This window comes from Solea solea, chromosome 3, assembly GCF_958295425.1.
Source record: "Solea solea chromosome 3, fSolSol10.1, whole genome shotgun sequence".
NCBI classification, from domain to species: domain Eukaryota; kingdom Metazoa; phylum Chordata; class Actinopteri; order Pleuronectiformes; family Soleidae; genus Solea; species Solea solea.
The window spans coordinates 20277891-20297213 of record NC_081136.1 but is presented as its reverse complement, the minus strand read 5'-3'; the positions used below and the strand labels follow the sequence as shown (position 1 = coordinate 20297213).

Here is a 19323-nt window from a genome sequence, read left to right as displayed (position 1 = left end):
CGTTTTGAGTGGATGGCGAGTGCTGTGCTTTCTCCATCTCCAAGTGGGCTCTCCGTATCCAACGCAGCCTGGATAATTTCTCGACGCACTCCCCACATCCAAGTAATGATGTATGTTACATCATTACTTGGTGTTACCAACCAAGCTGGCAGACCCCCGAACCGTAATAAGGAGACCACCGAAGACCGCTAGCTCCTTTAGCTCGGATTAGCTTGTTACGACAACAACACATTAAACCACGGGACTCAACGATTGACCATTGCTTTCCACCCCCAACAACTCGCCCAACACATAAATAGGGATTTTATAAAAAAAAACCATAATGCGCTAAATATGACTGTAATTAAAGGTGACATCGAATGCTTGTATCACACATATATGTTAGTTATGGAGGTCTACTTACATATATTAACTTGTTTTCATGATTAAAAACCTCCTAATCGCTGCAAACAAGCCGATCAAAATATCTCCTCACTGATGCCCTCGTCAGCCGCGCTGTTTCAGACCAAAATCATACTCACAGAACGTGGACTGTGTTGTGATTGGCCAGCCAACGAGAGCTTTCCCACTGTCCTGTGATTGGCCAGGTACCTGGAAGTGACGTAATTGGTAGGCCAGCTCTCAGATACAGAGCTCCCCCTCTGGCACGGTGGATGTTCTGCATCTCAGCAGCTAAACGAGAGTAGTTCTTCTTCTTCTGCGGTTGAATGTACGCAACCGGATGTGCCCGGACTAGTGCCCGCACCAGGAGGCGCTACCATTTCTCGGTTCATATGGAACAAAGAAAATCCCAGAATTTTCGGAAAGGTATCTTATAGAAAAACAAAGAATTAGGCGGTTTATCTTTACCCAACTTACCCAACTTAATTGACTACTGGGCTGCAAATATCAGAACTACAAACAATATGTGTTGACTCACCTGATGTGAATTGTTTCTAAACATTACTCACAAAAAAGGTTAATTTGAACTGAGTGACCACACTCAGGCTCTGGATGAAGACACAGATAATGACAGAGAACAGCACTTTGGACAAATAGGGTTAAAATGTATTAAAGTGTTATAATTCATTTTACAAAACATTAAAAAAACATCAACCCTTTAATCTAAAGCTACTTACTAATTATCTTAACTTCAGTTAGTGCTGCACCCTTGCTGCCAGCTGCTGTAACTGTACTTTGTTGGTTAAAGCCCACAGTAAAAACATGTGACTGACCTCCTCTCTGTCTTTGTCCCTCAGTCACCTGTATGGCTTCAGACCCAGCAACCTCCTCTATAGCTCCTTTATCAAACGAGCCTGTGTGATATCTGGATATGTGAGTACTTTTTTCCCCCTTCTTACCGTGAAAACTACTATAATGATAGCATCTTCTCGTCAGTTGTCTTCACACAAATTTCTGTGATGTCTGTGCATGATATTTAAGTCATTTACACTTAGTGCCTGGAAAATTTACCTTTGATTTGGCAAATTCGTGTCACCTGACAATACTTCTGCCTTTCCCAGGTTGTGATCATCATGTCACTCAGACTGTGGCTGATGGGAGGGTCCATGCCTCTCTTCTCTGAACAGGACAACCCTGCTTCCTTCTCCCAATATCTGCTCACCAGGTCAGTATTTCTTCGGTCCAGGACACCCAGCCAGTCAATTGTAGGTCAGTGTGTCACCTTTCGTAGTTCTCACAGGGGCAGTATGTACTGAAGTAGACCCTTGTCAGCATCATCAGAACCTTTACTGACAGGTTTACAGCCAATTCAGCATGTTGAATAAGCATCGCTGGTTGTCGAGGAAAGAGATTAGTAGATGTGAAGAAACACAGAAATGACGCCTTAGGGCTCATACCAAGAGTGATTTTATTTACCTTATCCTCATATAATTGTATAATAATACAATATATAAACATCTTGGCATGAATACATTTATGACATGTACCTGTGTGATATGCAGGTGACAACATAAACAAATGCTATAGTTGATGTTTGCCACCATCGAATAGGTCTTTGGTTTCCTAACACCTGCTGCTAAGAAAAGTAATTTTCACTCACGCAAGTGCAGAACATACATACCCACTGACCTTGGGTTTTGTGAAAGGCACTTCAGAAATCAAAGTTATTATTATTGTTCGTAGTAGTAGTAGTAGAATTGTAAAATATGACTAAACTCTCCTGCCTCAAGACAGCCCTTATTGCAAAATAAGCCCCAACTCTGCTGACAGAGAAAGGAATTAATACTGAACAAGAAGTGAGTCAGGACTTGAATGAAGTTCTTTTTGTTATTACCAGGGATTGTGGTGACAACCACCACTGTGTATAATCTCAGTTATTAGCAGAGCAGCAGTGAGTTATAATTTGAACTGTATTGTGATCTATGAAATGTGACTCCATGAAAGCCACATTTCCACCAAAGTACCAGAAACCTGAAGTCCCAGGAACCTCATATCAAGCACTAAAATATAGCTAGACAATAGTTTGTGTTTGACCACAGTAAAAGACCAGTGAAGATCATGCAAAAAGCTGTTCTCCAGTCCACCAGGCTGTGGTTGATTGGTAGTTCCAATCCAATCCAACTGTATTTATAAAGCATTTGTGCATCATAGCTGTTGTCATCCTTACTGTAATTGTAGTTATGCCTCCTTCTTATTCCTTCTTGTGTAAGGTAAAATACTGCAAAACTGTGTTGTCACTATTGTTAACCACATAAATCATTTAATTTGACTCTAAATGTTTTGTAAACATTATTACGTCTTTGCCTTTATATAATCAGTGATTTAATCTTTAGCTGTGTGGGTGATTGTCCTGTAAAAGCACACACACATACACACAGATATATCCACAACCTTAGCAATAACCAGTTAATTCCGAACCATGAAGGTTAGCCTAAACTTAGATAGGGTTTAGATTTCCGTTTTCTCCACACCTACAGCAGACACCTGATAACAGGATTCTGCCAGATCTAAGATTATAAGCAGCTTTGTCAGCTTATGCTGGGACTATTTGGTACAAGTGTACAAGTCGTCATCCCGTCCTGTGTTGTTTGCTGGGTACACCAGCAGTTTCCTGATCCAACTGCTTAATTTATTGGCCTTCGTCCACCCTGTGACCACTTCCTCTTCTGTTGACAGGCTCTCTGTGATGGGGCTCTTCTGCAACTTTTCAGCAAAAGATTCTGGGTCTTTCATAACCTACTCAAACACCAGCCTCATTAGATAAATATTACATCTAAAACAAATATTCAGTCACTTTATTATTTTTTAACAATTACTTTTCTTTGACTTTGGGTTTGAAACCATGAAACAGATTGGCCTGCAGCTGTTGACATGTCTTCAGTGAGGTGTTAAAGATGTCCGACACAGTCAGGGCTAACTTTGTCTGTCTTCTGAGGGTTTTTTTAACGTCTCTCTCCAGTTGTTGTTGCTGTTAGGGGAGGGGATTGGTGGGCTGGATGGCCATAGCTGTGTCAGGGCAGGTGGTGTAGAAACAAACTTTTTAGGACTGTCCCATTGTCTTTCCTTTGGAAGTAAAACTAATGCCGTGTTTCCACCGGCTCTACTCGCCTCGGCACGGCAACATGGGCGGAGTCATCACTGCACGGCTGCATGAAACTGTGGTGACTTGTTTTACACGCGACACACACACACCCACACAAACAAGTGACTTTCAGTGTCACTGAATCAAATCACTAGAATCAGTTCATTAAAAATACTTGTTCAGTACTTCCTCCATGACTGGAGCACAGACTCCATCTGACACAGTCACTGGACTGAAATACAGCAGCAGGGTCTGTGATGCAGCTCACCGGTCGTAATCAGCAGTGCTGTCCCTAAATACACCAGACTGTTGGTAGTCTGTGGAGATACACTCACGTTTTTAGGATTGTTAAGTAGTTTTAACTGACTCCTACTCCACAGACTACAGTGGCAGGGTTTATGCAGATCGCCGCTTGCAATCAGTGGTGCTGTCCCTAAATACACCAGACTCTGTTAAATATTGAGATTTCCCTGGTAATTGTTGGAGATTAACCCACCTTTTTAGATAAGTAGTTTTAACTGATATTTCGGCTTCATTTCTGTGTCAGACGTCTGTTCCTGTGAAACTGTGGTGACTTGTGTGACAGTCTGGCGTACTTTTTTAGTATCTGCTCTGGCAAGGTTCCAAGCGAGCTGAGGTGATACTATGCGTGACATCGCCTGCGATTGCTCTTTTTTGGTGGAGAAGCTGCCTTGTTCAAGACATTAACTCCCCCTATTGTTAAAACAAAGAACTACAATATGATCAAGCACAAGTTTCAAATACATTTTTATAATTTGCTGCGGGCCAATTAGAAATGGATCATGGGCTGCAGTTGGCCGTAGTTTGGATACCCCTTACCTAAGGGTTAAGATAGATAGAGTGATTGCGATTTAAATGTTTCTTTGCTTTCTTTCCCTCTTGCGCCCTTCTTCTCATCCATTTATTTGTCGTCCCCACAGGATTTTGACCTACTCATATCTTCTGTCATTCAATGTCTGGCTGCTGCTCGCCCCTATCATGCTCTGTTATGACTGGCAAGTGGGCAGCATCCCCCTGGTGGAATCTCTGAGTGACTTGCGCAACGTTGCCACAATGCTTCTGGCCATTGTGATGATTTCTTTTTGCCTGCACTGCATCCTCTCACTGCAGGTAAGAGCAAGAAAATGAAGTGCCTAAGACGTGATTAGGCTAAAGGCTAAAATAAAGGCTAAAATTAAAGTATTTCCACATTTCTATGGTCAAAATTGCTGAATTTGTGCATTTCCTGTTCAAATACACGGGAGAATGGTGAGGTATTGCAGCAATGAGCTGTGCCTCAGCTCGTGCCCCACACGCTGACTGAAGCTGGCAGTTGGTGCATGTCCTTGCTGCCTTCTTCTATTTTGGGTTCATAGATATGTACATCGACAAGTGCCTCCCCAGTCATGAACCTCACGGAATTGTCAAGATGTGGATTGTGGTGTTTTAATGCTGTGACGCACAGTATTTTAACACTGTTATGGAGAGATGGGGTGATTTAGTGCTGCAACACTCAAAGTTTTAACTCTGTGAAATGACGTGTTTTATCACTGACATGAGGACATGTTGATATGGTTTAACCCAAGTGATGTGCAAAAGTCACTTGCTCAAAATGAATAGTCCATTCCTCAAAAGCAAGTATTCATGTCAATGAAACTGCCCGTGTCATCAAAATGAGAAGCCTTGACACCATCGTTTTGAACAAGATAGTCAAATGGCTTTGTCAAGTTTTCATTATGACAGTTTATTCTCTCAGTGTTTTCCAATGCAAAAAACTCGGTGACACCACCTGAAAATGCTCGAGACAGCACTATACACTACTTGTACAGCCATTTGAAAACTACAGTAAGGTTACACATTGCTGTAGTTAGGGGAGTAAGTGAGTACAAGACACTGAATATGTTTCACATTTTTATTGTATGCTATGTATATTCACAGTGGTTCTTCCAACATTTGGGTGCACCCTCCGACCAGCCTCAGCCATTGTGAGGCCGTGATTGACTACATGGTCCACAACTGTAGCCCTAATTTCATTAGGAATCTGCTGTATTTGGCCTCTTCTCCCTCTTCCCCTGTTTTGTCCCCTTCCTCCCCGCATCCTCACCCCTCTTCCACAATGCAGACCTTCCATTTCTGTGTCACAGAATTGTAGAAATGGTACACACTATGTCCTGCTCGGTTCATATATGCTTGCCAAGTGAGGGTTCATGGGATTCATCCCTGAGTGACTGTGAACAAGTGGCTTGTCATTGGTTACACCTCCTCATGAGTGAAAGCTAAAGTTCACCTGACAGCAATATTTCAATTTAGGAGACATTTCCAGGAAAAAATGATAAAGAAAGGTATGAAATTTGCTTGACAGAATTTCATTCTGATCTGAGAAAAGCATCAAAGCAACTGAGAAAAACTGTAATTAGTGGTAGCCACGGTAGCACACTTTAGAATTACTTCATAATATCGGTGCTCATTCCAGTAAAATGCTGATAACAATAATAATTGGTCAACTCCATATTTATTTGAATTTATTTATATTTGAAATATAAACAGTAAAATTACAACTTAAACTCAACTGGAAACCAAAGTCAGTTTGTGTTTCTGTCCTCCAGTTTGAAGTGTGGTTGTATGAATTACTGACACATAGTCTGTGCTGACTGTGTGCGCACCACCTGCACAGAGAGCCAGCTTGAGACATGGAGGCTCCTTTTCCCTGAAGACAAGGCTCTCGGCAGCTTCAGAAGAAAAAAAACACTCACGGACCACCTAACTCAAAATAGCCCAGCCACAGTTTGCAAATTAAAACCTCCTAAAATTAACTAGTTTATTTGATATTGAAAATAACATATATGTTGCAGGCAGTTTGAGAAACACTGAAATGAAAAACTCTGTCTCGCCCTGCACATCATCATGTTTAAGATGCATTATAATTTAGTTATACATTACAATTAATTTATATATATATTGAAGTAGCATTGTCATTGTATCAATATTTGCACTGTTTGAAGTCAAAGACTCAAATCAAATGAAGAAAGCTGTAATTCAATGCCATTTAAGCTATATTCATTTTCAGTGCAACTCTGGAGGACTATATACAATAATTAATAATAGATAAAATAAATAAGAAAAAAAACATAACAAAAGTAAAAGCAAAGTAAATTGGAGAACTATAAAAAAAGTACTTTCATAACAACAACAACAACAACAATAATATTAACAAGTTAAAACAAAGACTTGGCTGCATGTAAATATCAACTACAGTATACAAGACTTTTTTTCAGTGCACAACTGAACAGGCTTTTGCCCCAAAATCCACGCAACTCTGAGGGAACACTCATTATTGTTGGCCAGTAAATGAACGTGTTAAAATCCTCTTTGACTGATCGTAGTTGGCTTTAAGATCGCTTATTTTTTGGAGCCTAACTGCAGAATTTAGTGAGTAACTTTTATCAAATGTATTTTTATTCTTGGTTTCGTAGTGGAGTTTCCCACTTTTAACTACTGCCACCGTCTTAGAGCAAATTAAACGCAGCGGTTTCGAACTTCCTAAGGGAAGGATGAACATGAACGCCTCGGTTCATTCTGGATTAAAAGCCTTGTTTTCGGTGTCAACCTTATGCCGTTTTGAACAAGCCATGGTGCACTGATTCACACTTTTGCCACTTTTCTCTCTCTCTTGTCATTTCAATCCGCATCGCTGTGCCAAGCCTCTATTCAATGAAGGCCTGCCCTACTCTGCCCTTTCACTGAATAGCGTGTAGAAATGATAGAAACCTTAGAAACACTGTCAGAAAAGAGTCACTGGTCAAAATGTTATATCTGCCAAAACTGATTAAAAATGACATGTCGGTATAGTAAGTCCCATATTTCGTGCAATGACCGTGAAAATTCCTGGGTTCAAATCCCAGACAAGCCCTTCACACAGCAGTGTTTCAACCATAAAGTTTGTCCTTCCAAATTTACTGAATGTGATGGAGGTGGTATTGTAAGTTTGGCCAAGTCTTTTCACGCACCAGGAGCAAACACATCAAAAGCAGGCCGAGGAGCAGTGGGAAGCACTTACCTACACCAAGGGAGCAATGGGGGTCAATTCTTTGCTTATAGGGCATGCCAGTCTTTGACGTGTCCATGTAGATAAGGCCTTACTGTAACGGAATGAAAATGCTTTTCATCTTTTTAGTTGTATAACCAATTTCTCTTTGTCCCTTTTTTCTCTCTTCATCTTTCTCTCTGCAGAGACAAGAGAGCAGGGAAGTGTTAGTGGGACTATTGTTCCTGGTGTTTCCCTTCATTCCTGCAAGTAACCTCTTCTTCAATGTTGGATTTGTTGTGGCAGAGAGGGTCCTCTACATGCCCAGGTGTGTGCGTGTGTGTCATAACTTTGTGTTTTTTTTGGGTCAGGGGACCAAAGTATAATCAGTTTTTCTGACAAACGAAAAAATGGAAACAGCTTCCCCTTTCCTTTTTTGTTGTAAACCAAAAATGGAAAAACGGATTTTGCTGTCAGCATCAAAAAACGAAATAAACATAATCAAATAATGGCCCAAATTAGTTTTTTTTCAAATTCCTTTTTTTCGTTTTTTGTTTCTTGATTATCAATACAATGGGGGACAGACTGGAAGCGGAAGTGAAGTGTAAAAACTTAAAAATAAAAGTAGCGTGCTAACTTATTTTCATATTGCTGTAACTATATAGGAATAAAGTTGATGAGCCATACAATGAAGTTATGGGAAAGAGTAGTGGAAACTAGACTGAGAGCAGAAGTCAGCATTTGTGAGCAACAGTATGGTTTCATGCCTAGAAAGAGTACTACAGATGCAGTATTTGCTTTAAGAATGCTGGTAGAGAAATACAGAGAAGGTCAGAGGGAGCTGCATTGTGCCTTTGTAGATCTGGAAAAAGCCTATGACAGAGTGCCGAGAGAGGAACTATGGTACTGTATGAGGAAGTCTGGAGTGTTAGACTGGTGCAGGACATGTATGCCAACTGTGAGACAGCGGTGAGGTTGCTGTAGGTGTGACAGAGAAGTTCAAGGTGGAGGTGGGACTACATCAGCGTTCGGCTCTGAGTCCCTTCTTGTTTGCGGTGGTGATGGACAGACTGACAGATGAGGTTAGACAGGAGTCTCCATGGACTATGATGTTTGCAGATGACATTGTGATCTGTGGTGAGAGCAGAGACCAGGTGGAGGAAAAGCTTGAGAGATGGAGATATGTTCTAGAAAGGAGAGGAATGAAGGTTAGTCGCAGCAAGACAGAATATATGTGTGTGAATGAGAGGAACCCAAGTGGAACCATGAGGCTACAGGGAGTGGAGATAAAGAAGGTGGAGGATTTTAAGTATTTAGGGTCAACAGTCCAGAGCAGTGGAGATAGAGCAGTGGGAAAGAGGTGAAGAAACGTGTTCAAGCTGGTTGGAATGGGTGGAGAAAAGTGTCAGGGGTAAAAGATAAAAGAGTATCAGCCAGAATGAAAGGAAATATATACAAGACAGTGGTGAGACCAGCAATGATGTATGGTCTAGAGACAGTGGCACTGAGGAAAAGACAGGAAGAAGAGCTGGAGGTAGCAGAGATGAAGATGTTGAGGTTCTCTTTGGGAGTGATGAAGATGGATAGGATCAGGAATGAGTCAATCAGAGGAACAGCACATGTTAGATGTTTTGGAGATAAGGTCAGAGAGGCCAATGGTTTGGTCATGTACAGAGGAGGGATAGTGAGTATATTGGTAGAAGGATGCTGGGGTTGGAACTGCCAGGCAGGAGGTCTAGAGGAAGACCAAAGAGAAGGTTTATGGATGTAGTGAAAGAGGACATGAAGTTAGTTGGTGTGAGAGAGGGGGATACAGAGAACAGGGTGAGATGGAGGAGGTTGATTCGCTGTGGCGACCCCTAAAGGGAGCAGCCGAAAGGAAAAGAAGAAGAATTATCAATACAATGGGGGACAGACTGGAAGCGGAAGTCAGTCACTCATCATCTACCGCTTTTTCCTCGACCAGAGGGTCGCAGGGGGTGCTGTGCCAATCTCAGCTACATCGGGCGATAGGCAGGGTACACCCTGGACAGTGCGCCAGTCCACTGCAGGTAGCGGAAGCGGAAGTGAAGTGTAAAAACTATAACGTTCTCTTTATACACCAGTATGTAGTACATTTATTTTTGTTAAGTGAAACTATAACAGCTGGTTGTTTGGGAGAAGGAGATGTAGGCTATAATTATTATTTTAGCTGAGTGTGTGAATTATGGAAAACTTTTACCCTGCCTAAATAAAAAGCATCTAACGTCACCAGCAGAGGTCCCCATCACCCACAGTCAAGACTGACATGGCTTCAAATTCCAATAATAGTATTAATAATCATTTCAAAAAGAGATATGATTAAGTTATGATGACTTCAGTGCTGATGTTTAGCCACAAGGTGGCTCAGTCGTTAGCTATATGACATAGACCTGAGGGCTTTACTACAGAGGAGGCATAGCCAGGATCTGTGTTCCTGATCCAGCTCAACAAAACATAAAGCCAACTGGTCTGGTGTTATTGTCCGGCTATCGTCTGGCTATGAGCTTTGTGTGATCACATCAAAGGAGCTGCAATCGCGGGCTGCTTATTTCAGCCAGGTATACATGTCAGCAAGCAAGCTTCACCCATGTCCCAGGGATTTATTATTTTTTGTCTTATAGCCTATAATCCTGTATGATTTGGAATAAAAATATGTTGAGAAATAGTTTTACTTAACAAAAAAAACATGTACTACATACTAGTGTATAAAGAGAACGGTATAATATTTTTATTATACTGTATCTACTTTTTTGAAGTTTTTTCACTTCACTTCCGCTTCCGGTCTGTCCGCCATTATATAGATCATTAAGAAACGAAAAACGAAAAAAGGAATTTGCAAACACCAAATTTGGGCTGTTATTTGATGCTGACAGCAAAATCCATTTTTGGTTTAAAACAAAAAAAGGAAAAGGGGGGTGCTGTTTGCGTTTTTTTGGTTTTGTCAGAAAAACCCATTATAATTTGGTCCCCTGACCTTTTTTGAGGGGCAAATGGGCCATGAGCCCAGAATTTCCCTTGTTGGTACCACTCAAGGTGACAAAGCTTACTTATACTTTTTGAAAGGATCTATGTCTGTAGATGATATTTTGCTATGATAGCCCCTCCTGAGTGGTAGCTGTGTCATCGTTATCAGCTACCCCCTCAGGAAATTGCATTTTAGATGCTGGTGCATATCCTGCTTTAGACTCACGTAGAGGACATCTGTCAGTGTTTCACAATATAGTATGTAATATTTAATTCAGTCTAAAATGTGAATTTTTCTGACCAATCACTGGAACAGTCAACAACACACATTTTTACACAATTTTTGCCAAAATGATACTGTGGCGGGCACTCAGGGGTGTGTTCTCTCTCCCAGTTGGTTTCTGGGTAAGGGTGTGTTCAGTGTATTTACTGTATGGGGCACATGTGCTTGCTGGTCCGAGACATGAAGAATAAACCTGTGAAACTCACCTACGTCTCCGGCCTTTCCTCGTCCTGCCACATTGGTGACCCTTTTTGAACATGTTCGAAGAAGCGGAGGAGTGTGACTCCTCTTCGGCAGACAGTGGACTTGCCTCCTCTTCAGCCATGACTCAACTCCCGCAGCTGACTGGCTTTGCCGGGCCAGTGAAGCTTCCGGGGTTTTTGCAGAGCGACCCTGCCCTGTGGTTTGAGCACATCAAGGCGCTTTTCCACCTGTGAGGAATAACGCTTGTTTAAGAGTACGAGTATTGGAGTTAAACCATGGTGCTCGTGTCATCTGATTCACCACTTTCTTTTTCAGAGGGGCAACGCAATCTAATGTAGTACGCAGTGAGGCCGCTGTACTATCAACAAGGTTATCTATGAGGGCGGGAGTAAAATCACAAAAGGTACCTTCAGATGTACTGACATATGGCACAGAGTTAAATAAAGGTTGCACTGTCTCTTTGAATGTATTAATATTATTATCAGACAGGCACTGGCTGTAGCTGTATTTCTTATTTATGTTATTGTAGTTCATTATTGTACAATTAAATGTGAGTAAATAATGATCAGTAAGGAGAGGGTTTTGAGGAAATATGTTTAAGTTATATCAATACCATAAGTTAAAACAAGATCGAGGTTGTGACTAAAACAGATTTTGAGGAGAGTGACCTTATATTTAATAGTCCACATTTAAAAGTGCTATTATTTGACTCTATTTTATTGTTGGTATTAATCTTTATTAAGTTAGAATGTCTAACTCCTCTTCTGTTTGTTATTGATATATTTACTTTAGTTTTTACTTTAGTAGGTCGAGGGATAGACACAGTCTCTATGGGGTTCATCTAACCTTGTTTGTTTGAATGCCTGGTATGCCTCTTCTCCTATCTCATGAGCTCTCAGGAGATCTGTCACATCAAGGGGAGCCATGGAGCCAGTGAACAGGCTAACCAGATTATTAGGGGATTTAGGATTGAACCACTTGTTTTGCATAATGTCAAGAAGAGACTGAACATCTGCTTCATCTCTCTTGATTCTTGGACGCTGTAGATCTGGATGGGACTCAGTCTTCAGCCTTAGCAATGTGGAATGTTATCTGAAAACATGCGACACAAACAATTGGCCATTGGTGACAAAGACCACACCCTATGTTCTCCACAATCATATTCATTTTATTTGAGAATATCTTTTAAACGTATTACCTTGTTTGAAGACAGCATCAAGAACACAGGTGAAAAAGATGTCTCGGTACTTCCTCTCTCATTTTATTTGTGCTGCAGTCACAAATAACAGTCAGGCACAGTGCCATCAAGTGGTTCACCATTTCACCATTTGATACAAAACCTGAAGTAATCAAATGAAGATGAAGTCAAGATAAAGATTAGTTTATGACCTTATCTGACCCAGTTAATGATGCCCATCTAATTTAAGGCTCTCAATGACCTGTAACAATATATATAGTATGAGTATATTATACATTATCTGAATCCTTGTGGTGCTGTGAGCATCCCAGTTTTTCTATTTTGTGTCTCTGTTGCTCCTTGGTGACACAGGGCTAAACAATTGTATGTCGTTTAGGCTAAAATCAAATCAGAGACAGCTCCAGTAACCTCTATATTGGTCAGAAAGATTCACATCTTAGCTTGCATGAAATATGACATTCTCCCCTTTAAAATGATACCAAAGACAATATTGTGAAACATTAACAGATGTCCTGTACATGAGTCTAAAGCAGGATATGCACCAGCATCTGAAATGCAATTTACCTGAGGGGGTGGGTTTACTTCATGAGCTGATAACTATGTATTGTTTATAGTGGCTCTGTGTGACTGTCTGGCTGTCTGTTCGTGTTCCCACCTGCACTTGCCAATTTGACCAACAGAGGCTTGTTGTGTGATTGGGGTGAAGTCTGCCATCTCTGATTGATGATCATACATTTGCTTTCTCCTTCCTTCCCCAGTATGGGCTACTGTATCCTGGTGACTCATGGTCTGGGTCGGCTGTGTTCGTTGGTTGGTCGATGTGGTACCACAGTCCTCAGTGTCTCCATGCTACTACTCCTCCTGCTCTTCTCCTTGAAGACGGTCCAACAGAACTATGTCTGGCTTTCAAGGGAGGCACTTTTCAAGTAAATGTTAAGAGAGAGAGTCTGAAACGTATGCAGAGAGACACCTAATGTTGTCAGTTTTACAACTGTGCTACAATACAGTCCAGCAACTTCCTTTAGATTTCTTAAATCTCTGACATTCAAGTAAGATTAACATCATTTGAAGATTAACCTAAACAGAACCACACTGCCTTTGTTGTTTTCCAAAATACAGTTGCAAAAGATCTGAAGGAAGGTTGGGCTTAGCGTTTTAATGTCTTGCCATCAGTGGCATCCAAGAATATAAGCTTCTGAAGTCCCTCTAACAATGCTCTTGCCTGCTCGGCAATGCATTGCAAACAGAACCCTCCCTTGCTTGGGTCTCCTGCACATATGTATACATATACATATATATGTATACATACAGTATACATGTATGTATATATATATATATATATATATATATATATATATATATATATATATCTCAATCATATAATCATTTTCTTATTAATTAATTATTAATTTATAATATTGAATATAATTTAGCGGTTTTTTTTTGCCAATTGGAGATCCATGAATCGAAGGGATTCACAGAACCAAATAAATTAATTATAGAAAGCAATAAAGAAGGGTACTATTTGCCATTATGACGATCGCTTCAATCAATAGATTTTCTTTACTACTTATTTTGCCAAGATTATGTATGGTTTTGACATAGCATTCGTGAGGCAGAAAGTTTAGAATTAAATGTTTTAGAATGTTTAGGGTGACAGAATAAGCCGAATTTTCCACAAAAACTATTATATGTTAAGGGTTACTGCTTTTAAACCACCATCATCATAGTTTTGGACCAGGACAGATATTTTTCAGGTAATGTATTTTGTTATTCCAGATAAAGTTTAAATTGAATTGATTTATAGAGTCCATAAAGGATACTTTCAATGCCAGGGAGTAGGTGGGGTGAAGAATTCTAGAGATACTTTCAGTAACGAAACCGACCTGTTCATTATGTTATTAAAAGCCCCACAACCTGACCCGTAAACTGTGATTAAAAAACACACAGGCAGTCATAGTGATGTGCTTTGTTTTTACTCGCACATTTTCAATATACATTTCAGTTAACCATGGCCAACAATATAAAAAACACAAAATGCAAAAAAAAACCACACACTCACAAAAACAAAGCCTCTAAGAGATCGAAAGAAATTTCATGAAAATGAAAATGAAAAATGCTCACTCACATGCTCACTCACAATTACTCTACTGCTCCAGTATTCCACATTCATTGCTCATAGCAATGCAGAAATTTCTTAAGAAAAGAAACAAAAAATAGTTTTGGTAGTACTTTTACTATAGTAGTAGTAGTAGTAGCAGTATTATAATACTATTAGTATCTACATTATTTGTACTGCCCCTCCTCTGCCACTGTGACCTTTATTGGTATCCCTGACACTTCACTATATTAGGACCACTACATTGATACTGTTCAAATACTGTCTTTCCTTGAAAACTTGCTTGTTGTTCCTCATCAACAATCAACATTACCTCTACTTTTTTTCTTTCTCTCTCTTTTTTTCCTCTTTGTCTTAGGTCTGGTATCCAGACTTTGCCTCACAATGCCAAAGTTCATTACAACTACGCTAATTTCCTGAAAGACAGTGGTCGTCATGAGGAGGCCATTCACCACTACACCACTGCCCTCAGGTCTGACGCCACATCACGCCACACTACACCACACAATCACTATTCAAAGACAGATGAAAAAAAGATTTTAATCATGTAGGGCTAATTGTAATGTAACCCATATAGATGCCCCAGAGTTACCTACATACAGTAGTATACACCTGGCATAAAAGCCACAGAATTAACTTGATACAGGGGTGAGTCAGAGCGATGAGAGAGGACATATAATTATGTTGTGTACATTGAGATCCAAATTAAGTTGGTTATGTATATAATTGGATTATAATTGTTGCGGCGGACAGGTGCCACCTACCTTTGCACTAGGTGAGGTGAGTAACTCAATATTACGACCACTTTTATATGATTTTACATCATGTGGATTTGTTTTTTTATTTCGATACTTAAGAAATTAAGAAAGTAGTTCCGATCATGTTTTACAAACTGATTGTATAATAGCTTATCATTTATGTTGTCATTTTACAAGATTGTCCCACTTGTTGGGGCTCGAAACAAAAGATGGACTAGATTAATGAGCAAGATCCAGCAATTGGGTGCGTTCTCAGGGAAGAGAAGCGCACTGATTCTTATTCAAAACAGGACATTGTTGTCTTTCTGGCCGAGAACGCAGCCAAATTTTACAGATTGTTTTTCGGTTTCTATTATTAATCCATATTATCGCTGACAAAAATCAATTGAGCAACATGAATCAATGAAGCTAAATAACACAAAGTTAATTGGTAATCTAGATCAATGAATATCAAAATGCACAATGAAAATACAGCTACACAACATAAACACCAGTGTATGTTGTGTGTGTATTACATTACATGTGATTTAGCATTTACATGTATGTGCATGAGTGTGGGAAACAGGAAGTACTAAATAAGGAGAAAGCAAGTGACGCAGTTCGTAACCAGGAAACACCACTCCCACTCCAGCAGTGTGCAATAGTAGTGACTGTAGATGCATGTCTCCACTCAAGATGGCACCGAATACACATTGTAACTCAGAATGCATGTACAAAAATAATATAACTCAAAACACACATTCACTTCACTATCATTCAATATCAGCAATATGTTACAACCACAGTCGTGCTAACTCTCATATAACACTAGTGTAACATAGAAAAAACCCTTCCTATAACATTTACACACGTTACACTCTCACACACACTTTTGCAACCTCAGTGCTAAACAACACTGCACGACCGTGACATGTTGTTTACACTGCAGAATACAACTATCAGCTACTTACACTTAAAACAGTCCTTTGTTTGGAAAAAAAGGACTCTTTTTGTGTGGAACCCCCACCTCTCACATTTAGTTTAGGCCTATCTATCTATCTATCTATCTATCTATCTCTCTATCTATCTATCCATCTATCTATCTATCTATCTATCTATCTATCTATCTATCTATCTATCTATCTATCTATCTATCTATCTATCCATCTTATCCTGGAGCAGTAAACCTATACTCTGATTGGAAGAGAATGCATTGAAATGTGGTTGTAATGGCTTAAAGGCTGAGTATCCGTGCTGTTTGTGTCTTTATGCTCTCAGTTAATTCCACTGCTGCTTTCTGCATTGTGAAATGCCAAGCCTCAGGCATGTGGAACAATGTTGTAACTTTGCCATGGCACCTGCTTTCCTCCCACCATAGTTGATTTGTCAGGCTTGTATCACCATTATAGTCACTAACCATAAAAGTGTGTTTTAGACAGGTCTTTTGTAGCATTGATGGAGAGTAGCAGTAAATGTCTGCAGAGAGGCCTCCTAACACTGACCACTGATTTAGTTGTACCATTTATTATGCATACCATATGTCACAGTGTCTGGAAGTGGGGCCATTCTAATCCCCTAAATTGGTTATTTAATGTAGTACTTTTTCTGATTTTAAGTTTTGCATTTGATTCTCTTCTCAGGCTTTATCCACGACATGCCAGTGCCTTAAATAATCTTGGCACTCTGACACACAGTCCAGAGGAGGCTGAGCACTACTACAGAAAAGCACTGGTCACGAACCCTCAACATAATCGAGCTCTCTTCAACTTAGGAAACCTCCTAAAGTAAGACACACATTCTCTCTCTCACACACACACACACACACACACACACACACTGAAAGGCTCTCAAACACAAATTCAAAATTTGAATCCAAAATTCTGCTAAGCTTAATACTCCGATAACATTGAGGAGCTAGACAAGCTTTGCAACACGGAAGTAAAATACTGTGGAAATACAGTACGGCAAATCTCCTGAACCATTTACAGAGACATCATCCAGTCACACAGTCTGTAAAACCATCTGATGCTAAACAAACATGTCATGTTAAATAAAAAGTACATTAATGTAACTGCTTAAAAAAATATATGTCTTCATTTTTTTGGCAACTTTTTCTTTTGTTGCCAAAGAGATCAGCCAATGTGGTTGTGTTGGTCACTCTGGCACGAAATAGCACACCTAAGCTGATCCCACAAGTGTTCAGTGGGGTTGAGGTCAGGACAGGCACCTGATTTTCAGCACCTGGGGTTTCAGAAGCTCAAAACAAGAGTCAATAGCAGTATAAGCTGGCATTGGCAGAGCAGATATGGCAAATTTGTCATGGGTGCAATCCACATTCTCAACTCATGCCACAAATGCATTTGCCTTACAAATGCAGCACCATTCAAAAGGGAAATAAAAGGCTTTCCAACGATATAATATTTATTGCCAAGTAGCATTGTCACAACAAAGAAATAATCACAATCTGAATGCAAAGCTTTTGACAGCATGTTATTGCCATAGTGCTTCATTACGGGTTACAACCATGTTGTCATTTTGTTTTGATATTTATTAATAAATAAATAAATTACATTTTTATCAGTCTGGGGTACCAGAGTTTCTGGTGTACTAAGTAAAGTTTGACATAAATATTGACTGCTAATTTCATCAGCTGGAAACTCAATTAAGCACCCGAAATATATGAATGGTTCCATCCCATTTAGAATCATACTCATCCTTGTTACTTGGGCTTGTAACCTGTTCAAATCCCTGGACAATCCCTGGGTGCATAAATGCAGAGGTCAAAATCGCGAACACAAATTGGAGTTTATAAATTCTAATTTTAGTTCAAAGTTGTTCTTGCTGTGGACCAGTGTTGTCATTCCTAATGGGGCTTGGCCACTTAGGGACAAGGACACTTTAACAGTGAGATGCTGAACACTGTGAACATCTGGCCCTGTCTGCTGTGCCCCATCAGTCCCCTGCCCAGTTTATATTTTACAAACAGTTTTCAGCTAGCAAATGAGTCTAAGGCTAGTGTGGTGGAGCACTTTACAGAAACTTTTAAACGTATGTGGAGATATTTGACAACTGTTTATTCGCGAAGCTATGTGGACGTAGTGCAGGACTTGGTTGACGCCTACAAGTCATATCATAGATAATGCCTCCATCAGTTGTAAATAAAAACAACCAAAAAGTTGTTCTAAATACACAAATCCGCAAATAACTGTATCCTTTATATCTAAAATGTGTTTTAGAAAAAGTGTGGTTATGAACAAACATTTACGGACAAGTTTTTTCCAGAACGGAGTGCATAGCCAGAGAAAAGGGTACATTTAATGAGCCAGAGTTACAATAAGTAATAATCAACAAAAACAAAAGGCTACTCTCCAAGATAAAATCAGGGGAAAAAAAATCTAATTTTTGTGATGTGGCTTGGTTGGCTACTTGTTTTTAATGGTTAACGAGGTTGTAATTATCAAGTTTCAATACCCAAAAGTATGGACTGGAGCTGTTAACGGATGATAAGACAGATAATATTTACTGATAAAGGGCTAGTATGCTACGTATATACATGTTAGTAAGCACTTAGTTAATAGTGAATAAGTGTTCCTTAATACACTGCCTGGCCAAAAAAAAGTCGCCAGCTAAAAAAAAGGGTCACATCGTTGGACTGCCTTTAGCTTTGATTACGGCACTCATTCACTGTGGCATTGTTTCCATAAGCTACTGCAATATCACAAGATTTATTTCCGTCCAGTGTTGCATTCATTTTTCACCAAGATCTTGTATTGATGATGGGAGAGTCAGGCCACTGAGCAAAGCCTTCTCCAGCACATCACAAAGATTCTCAATGGGGTTAAGGTCTGGACTCTGTGGTGGCCAATCCATGTGTGAAAATGATGTCTCATGCTCCCTGAACCACTCTTTCCCAATTTGAGCCTGATGTATCCTGGCATTGTCATCTTAGAATATGCCCATGTCATCAGGGAAGAAAAAAATCTATTGATGGAATAATCTGGTCATTCATTATATTCAGGTAGTCAGCTGACCTCATTCTTTGGGCACATAATGTTGCTGAACCTGGACCTGACCAACTGCAGCAACCCCTTACCTATTTGCTTAGTTAAATCCAGGTGGCGACCTTTTTTTTTGGCCAGGCAGTGTATACCAAAGTGTTACCAAAATCAGCTTGACTGCAGGCTTTTTACCATAAATCCCTTAGGTGTTAAAATTCAGCGTCATGTAGTTAAGCTACAGAGCAAAGAGTG

General features: G+C 39.9%; 1 protein-coding gene across 2 annotated transcripts in view; it reads left to right on the top strand.

The window, feature by feature from the left end:
- tmtc1 (transmembrane O-mannosyltransferase targeting cadherins 1) overlaps positions 1–19323 on the top strand; it is an 86533-nt gene that overhangs the window by 41684 nt on the left and 25526 nt on the right. For both annotated transcript variants that reach the window (XM_058625848.1, XM_058625847.1), the window contains exons 5-11: positions 1239–1314; positions 1503–1606; positions 4465–4654; positions 7754–7875; positions 12976–13143; positions 14695–14808; positions 16714–16857. In XM_058625848.1, the coding sequence (XP_058481831.1) occupies positions 1239–1314; positions 1503–1606; positions 4465–4654; positions 7754–7875; positions 12976–13143; positions 14695–14808; positions 16714–16857 (918 nt within the window). The remainder of the gene's footprint in view (positions 1–1238; positions 1315–1502; positions 1607–4464; positions 4655–7753; positions 7876–12975; positions 13144–14694; positions 14809–16713; positions 16858–19323) is intronic.